The sequence below is a fragment of the Nicotiana sylvestris genome, chromosome 8, assembly GCF_000393655.2.
Source record: "Nicotiana sylvestris chromosome 8, ASM39365v2, whole genome shotgun sequence".
Classification (NCBI taxonomy): Eukaryota; Viridiplantae; Streptophyta; class Magnoliopsida; order Solanales; family Solanaceae; genus Nicotiana; species Nicotiana sylvestris.
Genome location: NC_091064.1, coordinates 85,358,011 through 85,365,525, shown reverse-complemented (window position 1 = coordinate 85,365,525; position 7,515 = coordinate 85,358,011). Strand labels below are relative to the sequence as shown.

The following is a 7,515-nucleotide window of genomic DNA, read 5'->3' as shown; positions in this document are numbered from 1 at the left end:
CATAATAAATTCAAGACAGGCAGAAAGGAAATTATAGCATGCTAAAACAAGTACTAAACTGGAGAGCAGCAATAGACAGACAAAAGGGTAAAAGCATTAAGTAAACTACTTATTGTAAGGCTGAAAATTTAACCAGAACATACCAGTTCAAAGAAGCAAAATATAGTAAAAGCAGGTAGCAGAACTTGAAAACATGCCACAGTACCAGTAACAAGAGAGAATGTTTTTTGAGTGTGAGTGTGAGTTCGGAAAACTTAGTGTGTTTGTGTGTCTGTATGTTAATGAAAAGTCAGGTATAGTGTGAAAACATGCAGAAAAATAAGGCAAGAAAACAATTATGGAACTGGTTGGGTCTAATTAGAGGTTCAGATTTGGCTAAAATTGAAATGCAAATGGGCTAATATTTAAATAGCCATTTTCCATTTTTTATTTTATAAAAAATAGTAAAATAATTTCTGGAAATAAATTAAAAGTAATAAAATTATTAAAAATACATAATTATCAAATAATAAATACTGGAGTCAATTTTATAAATATAATTACAATTAAATCTTAAAAGAGGCCAATATTGCAATTATATGCAATTTAGTTTTAAAAATACTAAATAAATTTATAAAAATATGCCAAAATTCTGTTAGCTATATTTTAGTATAAATATGAGAATACAATAAATGAATCATCAAAAATGATAATTTCGGGGATAATTATTGGATTTTTCTTGATAAAATAGGGCAACAAGTTGATTTAAAAATCTTTAAAAATAATAAAAAGTTTGGGCATACTTATATATGCATACATATGCTATTGTGAAAGTATTCTTCATATTAAAATATACAAAAAAAATTGGGTATCAACAGCTGCCCTTTTTTACCCGGGAAGGATGAAAGAGTTGTCGGTTAAAGATATAATGACCAATTTTGACAGAACGAAATGTTTTGAGGAGGCTTAGGTTGTGCTCTGGCTTCTGAGCTGCCTATATATCCCTAGTCTTATAGGAATCAGGCCATATGTAGTTTAGGATCTGTCGGCGGAGTATGCCGATGGAGACTTTCAAGCACGGATGCAGTATTTAGGACAGAGTGAATGGTTGAAATCTGATGGGGCTGCGAGAACTGGAGCGGATTGCTCCTGTAGAGATGGCTATTGCTCACCGGTTCGCCTAAAAATAAGTAACACAAGTGTATATTGTGCGTAAATTTAAACATGATACAAATTCCTGTCGGACCATGAATGTTTGTCTTCGGACGGTTAGGATGACGTCCTTAGACCATGATGTCCTGGGCCATGAAGCGTATAATAAAGGATTTGCGCCATGAAATGATGCTCTCGGGCTATGCGAATGATGCCTCAGAACCATGATGCCTTTGAATAATGATATGCAAAAACTAAAAAGGGGTCCTCAAGCCATGGCATGGTCTTCTCGGGCTATGAAAATGGTGCCTCCGAACAATGACACCATTGGACAATTTGGCGATCTTTCAGCCCATGAGATGTAGTAGGTGGCAATATTTCAGCCCATGAAATGCATTAGTTGGCGGTCTTTCAGCCATGCAAGTCTAAATAAGGCGGAGATCTTTCAGCCATGCAAATGTAAGTAAAGCGGCGATCTTTCAGCCATGCAAATGTAAATAAGGCGGTGATCTTTCAGCCATGCAAATGTAGATAAGGCGGCGATCTTTTAGCCATGCAAATGTAGAGGTGGCGATCTTTCAGGCATGCGAATGTAAAGGTGGCGATCTTTCAGCCATGCAGATGTAGAGGTGGAAATCTTTCAGCCATGCAGATGCAAATAGAGGTAGAGCTTAACCTCGGAAGGAAGAATGGTAGCCTTATGCAATGCAGAAATGCAGATGAAGATAGAGCTTAGTCTCGGAAGGCAGAATGGTAGCCTTATACAATGTAGAAATGCAGATGGAGACAAAGCTTAGTCTCAAAAGGCAGAAGGGTAGCTTTATGCAAGAAATAAAAGGGCAAACAATAATAGTGTTTTCTTAGCTAATCGCGGATTGTGATATTATGACTTCTGGGGACACTGTTGTGTGTGGATAGCAACTGTGAGTAAGTTCTATAGTTCTGAGAGTTGTATTCCTGAACAATGTTTGTCTCGTGAGTGTATAGTATATTTGATGATTTTGCAACTCAAGTGCCTGTATCCAAAGAAAAATTGTGAGTTTTGTAAAGGGGAGGTTAGTTCGTGTCCCCGCCTACTTGGCTTTGATCTAGTGACATTGTATGTATCATTAGGGTAGCGTTGCTAAACAAATAGTTTTCGTCAATAAACATGCATGACTTAGTAAAAACATTACACAAGTACATAATTAAAATGGTTTTAGATGAACCGACGACTGCGACGTGGTTCAAGACATTGCATCCTCTCTTGATACGGAATTTTGAGGGTCCTCCTCAAAATTCTGCCCCAGTTTCCAATTGCGGCGGAAATGAAAAGTTTACTGAATTGTGATCGAACCCATAGGGCTGCCTACATATCCCCTCTTAAATGGGAATCAGGTCAGGCTTAGTTCAAATTACATCATATAAGAGAGCATAAAGACTAAACAAAGTAACGCTTGACCACATCTGAATTGATTGTCTTTGGCCATACTTCTCCATCCATTTCTGCTAGTATGAGGGCTCCTCCTGTTAGAACCCGGTGAACCATGTACGGACCTTGCCAGTTGGGAGAGAACTTCCCTTTGGATTCATCTTGATGCGGGAGAATTTTCTTTAACACCAGCTGCCCTGGTGCGAACTGTCTTGGCTTGACTCTTTTGTTGAAGCCTCTGGACATCCTGTTCTGATAAAGCTGACCATGGCAAACTGCATTCATTCTCTTCCATCTATAATAGCTAGCTGCTTGTAACGATTCTTCACCCATTCTGTATCGTCTAGATCTGCTTCTTGTATGATTCTTAATGAAAGAATTTCTACCTCGACGGGAATGACGACTTCTATACTATAAACCAACATATAGGGGGTTGCTCCAGTTGATGTGCAGACTATGGTGCGATACCCTAATAGAGCAAATGATAACTTTTCGTGCCACTGCTTATGCTTCTCTATCATTTTCCTTAGTATCTTCTTGATATTCTTGTTGGCGGCCTCTACAGCTCCATTCATCTGCGGCCTATAGGCTGTGGAATTCTTGTGTCTGATTTTGAAGGTTTCACACATAGCTTTCATCAAGTCACTATTGAGGTTGGAGCCATTATCAGTGATGATTGACTCTGGAATTCCGAATCGACAAACAATGTGATTGCAGACAAAGTTTGCCACGACTTTGTTAGTTACTGCTCTGTAAGATGCCGCTTCGACTCATTTGGTGAAATAGTCGATCGCTACCAGGATGAACTTGTGCCCATTGGAAGCGGCAGGCTCAATTGGTTCAATAACATCCATTCCCCAGGAGGCGAACGGCCATGGCGAGCTTGTTGCATTAAGCTAATTCTGAGGTACCTTTATCATGTTTGCATGTATCTGGCAGCGGTGGCATTTCCAAACATACTAGATGTAGTCTGTCTCCATAGTCATCCAAAAGTAACAAGCTCAGAGTATCTTCTTTGCTAAGACAAAGCCATTCATATGTGGACTGCAGGTCCCAGCGTGAATTTCCTCTAGTAGCTTGGATGCTTCTTTTGCGTCGACACACCTTAGTAATCCCAAATCAGGAGTCCTCCTATATAGGATTCCTCCGCTATGAAAGAAATTATTGGACAACCTCCGAAGTGTGCGTTTTTGAGTAGGATTTGCAAGTTCTAGGTGAAGCCTTTTGCCAAATATTCCTTGATATCATGAAACCAAGGCTTCCCGTCTACTTCTTCTTCAACATGGGCACAATAAGCTGGCTGATCATGGATCTTTAATGGAATGGGATCAATGAAGTTCTTGTCTGGATGTTGTATCATGTATGATAGGGTAGCCAATGAATCGGTGAACTCATTCTGGACTATGGGAACATGTTGGAATTCCGACTTTGTGAACCTCTTTCTCAATTCCTGTACATAATGCAAATATGGGAGTATCTTGGAGTTCTTGGTTGCCCACTCTTCTCGGACCTGATGTAAAAGCAATTCTGAATCTCCAATCACTGGAAATTCTTGAATGTTCATGTCGATGGCCATCTTGAGCCCTAAGATGCAAGCTTCATATTCGGCCATGTTGTTGGTGCACGAGAATCTGAGTTGGGCAGACACCGGGTAATGCTGACCGGTTTTCGATACTACGACTGCTCCTATGCCAACTCTTTTGAAATTTGCTGATCCATCGATAAACATTCTCCAACCATCATAGGATTCGGCAATGTCTTCTCTTATGAACGATACCTCTTCGTCGAGAAAGTATGTTTTCAGGGGTTCATACTCTCTGTCCATGGGATTTTCAGCAAGGTGATCTGCTAGTGCATGTCCATTGATTGCCTTATGAGTTATGTAGACAATGTAAAATTCACTCAATAGGATTTGCCACTTGGCTAGCTTGCCAGTGGGCATGGGCTTCTGAAAGATGTACTTCAAAGGATCCATCCTTGATATGAGATATGTTGTGTAAGCACAGAAGTAGTGCCTCAGCTTATGAGCTATCCAAGTCAAAGCACAAAAGGTGCGCTCTAACAGAGAATACCAGGCCTCATATGTGGTGAACTTCTTACTGAGGTAATAAATGGCCTGCTCTTTCCTCCCCATTTCATCATGCTGCCCCAGAACACAACCGAACGCTCCATCCAATACTGCAAGGTAGAGTAATAGAGATCTACCTGGCTCGGGCAGGACCAAAACCGGTGGTGTTAACAGGTACTCCTTGATTCTGTCGAAAGCTTTTTGGCAGTCATTAGTCCATTTGGTAGCGGCGTCCTTCTTCTACATCTTAAAGATCAGCTCACAGATAACTGTAGATTGTTCTTTGGTGGTGGCAATTCTTCAATAGCTTTGACCTTTGATATATCTAGTTCTATTCCTCGGCGAATCACAATAAACCCAAGTAGTTTTCCAGCAGGAACCCCAAATGCACATTTCGCGGGATTCAATTTCAGGTTGTACCTTTGCAGTCTGTTGAAAAACTTCCATATGATCAGTGGCTTTCTTTGACTTGACAATAACATCATCTACGTACACCTCTATCTCCTTGTGTATCATATCATGGAAAATGGTAGTCATGGCCCTCATGTAGGTGGCCCCGCATTCTTTAAATAAGTGGACGTTGATTCATGTTTCTTTGACGCTTTCTGCATCTCCCAGGTTAACAACTTTTGTTTCGTCCAGGTTGGACTTAGGTCTGTTCCCAAAATTCTCTACTTCTTTAACAATATCTTCTGGTATGTCATCTTCCTCTGAATCTATGTCTGTTTGTTGCGTTGTCTCGTTGCATGTCACAGTCATTGGTTCGTCAAGATAAGTAGTAGTAATGCGGTACAAGAAAAGTAATAAGAGAAAACAATAGTAATAAGTGTCGGTTTATAAGAAAAGTCAAAATACTTTGATAAATTGAATAAAAATTGTTTTGAACATTGGAGATCTTATTGTAGGAATTGAAAAAATGCGATAAATAAAAAATCTTATAGTAAATCAAAACGGTGCTTGTTTTAGCCTTGCTACCCCGAGGCTCGTCGGGCCCTGGTTGTCCTGATGGTCTAGTTATTGAGGTGTGCTCCTCTGCTTATGGCCTGTATGGAAGGGCCTTCCTCCCCCTCCTCCTCGAGAATAACACAACAATCAATGTCATTGTCCTCTAAGAACAAGTTTTTCACAGCTGCCAGTGCTTCATCTTCTTCTAACCCATAGATAACATCGGCCGGTTGGAAAGTCTGCTCCAAATGTGGTATTGGCTACTCCAGCTGATAGTAAGGACCGCGCCATGGTGGCGACCAGTTGTTGAATTCTTCCCAGGTGTACTCAAATCCCAGACCGAAAGTGGTGCCATGTTTCTTGAGTTTTATGGGCTTAGTGATTCCTTGGAGGTTCTTGCCAAGACCCTTGCCAGGTTCGTACCCACTCCAATTCAGTATACTCTCGATCTTGTTATCCCATCATTTGTCTTTGTCAACAGCATTCACCTATTCAATGTGATGGTAAGTCTCTCCACCTAGCTTCTTTCTCCCTTTGATTGATGGAATGGTCTGGCGACTGTATATAGGGTTGCTACCATAGCCATGAATGATCACCTCCTGGTGATTCCATTCAAACTTTACCGCCTGATGCAGTGTCGATTCTACGGCCTCAGCAGCATGAATCCATGGTCGTCCCAACAGTAGATTGTAAGATACTGGTACGTCTATCACTTGGAAATCAACATCGAACCAAGTTGGCCCCATTTGCAAACACAAACTAATCTCCCCAATGGTGGACCTTTGGGAACCGTTTAAAGCTTTTGAGTTGATAGATCCATCCTTTATCTCGTGCTTTCCCTTACCCAACTTCTTGAGTGTTACCAATGGACAAATGTTGAGACTAGAACCCCCATCGACCAAGATCTTGGTGATAAAGTAGTCCTCGCATTGCACGGTGATGTGCAGTGCCTTGTTGTGACCCAACCCTTCAGGTGGTAGCTCATCCTTATAAAAAGTAATTTTCTGACTTTCCAATACATGTCTGACCATGTTAGCCATTTCTTCACCAGTAATGCTGCTTGGCACTTATGCTTCACTTAGCACCCTCAACAGAGCATTCTTGTGTGCTTCAGAATTTTGTAGCAAAGCAAGTATGGAGATCTGCGCCAGTGTTTTATTCAACTGGTCGATGACCAAGTATTCCTTGGCATGTATCTTTCTCTAAAGATTGTTTGGACCCATCTCAATGATGGGCGATTGATTGGAGGCCTGCTTGCCTTACTCAGCTAGGTGTTCCGGGGTATAGACCCTACCAGTTCTAGTCATACCTTGTGTGGCAACAGTTTCCTAGAACCTAACATTGCTTTTCCTCCTTGCCTCAGCTGTATAGTCCCATGGTATAGCCTTTGTGTGGAATGGTGTCTCGGTTGACATCGCCACTGGGATCGGCGTGGCCATCTTTACCCCGAATAGAGCATGTCCCTTGGGTGGTAAAACTGCAACATCGAATGTTGTAGGTGCATTTGTTTGAGACACGAATTCGACCTTAATTGGCATTGATGTCTTTGCAGATGACGTTGTTTCAAACTCAAGTGGCACGTACATATTTACCTTGGTGTTCCCCGAGGGTTGAATCTGGACCACGATTGTATTAAGAATAACTACTGGCTTCTTTGGGTCATCAATCATCCTCTATTTCAATCATGTGAATGCCCCCACCCTTATGGTCTGACAGAGGGTTGTTGCGGACATTCGGAGCAGGTTCCTTTGCCACAATAATTTTGTTGTCAATCAGAGCCTGGATCTTGTCCTTCAAAGAACGACATTTGTCGATGGTGTGTCCTTTCATGCCGGAATGGTATGCACATGATTTGTTTGGATTAACCTACTGAGAAGGGTTCTCAAGAGTTATAGCAGGGATAGGGGTGACATAACTAGCAGCTTTGAGTCTCTCGTACAACTGGTCAATGGGTTTGGCA

The 7,515-nt window shown here is 41.3% G+C and overlaps 1 protein-coding gene across 1 annotated transcript; it reads right to left on the bottom strand.

Annotated features, from left to right (window-relative positions):
* Positions 1–2,823: 2,823 nt before the first annotated feature.
* LOC138875318 (uncharacterized) lies at positions 2,824–5,147 on the bottom strand. Its single transcript, XM_070154143.1, has 4 exons — positions 5,031–5,147; positions 4,748–4,850; positions 4,205–4,570; positions 2,824–3,011 (listed from the first exon to the last, which is right to left on the bottom strand). The coding sequence occupies exons 1-4, from the start codon at positions 5,145–5,147 to the stop codon at positions 2,824–2,826; spliced, it is 774 nt and encodes a 257-aa protein (XP_070010244.1).
* Positions 5,148–7,515: the final 2,368 nt, after the last annotated feature.

What these genes read in the sequence shown, in the direction of transcription:
- LOC138875318 (XM_070154143.1), bottom strand. Translation starts at nt 5,147, where the DNA reads ATGACTACCATTTTCCATGATATGATACACAAGGAGATAGAGGTGTAC. An exon ending in TTTTTCAACAGACTGCAAAG is followed by an intron (nt 4,851 to 5,030) that starts GTACAACCTGAA and finishes TTTAAGATGTAG; the next exon opens with AAGAAGGACGCCGCTACCAA. An exon ending in TTTGGTCCTGCCCGAGCCAG is followed by an intron (nt 4,571 to 4,747) that starts GTAGATCTCTAT and finishes TGACTTGGATAG; the next exon opens with CTCATAAGCTGAGGCACTAC.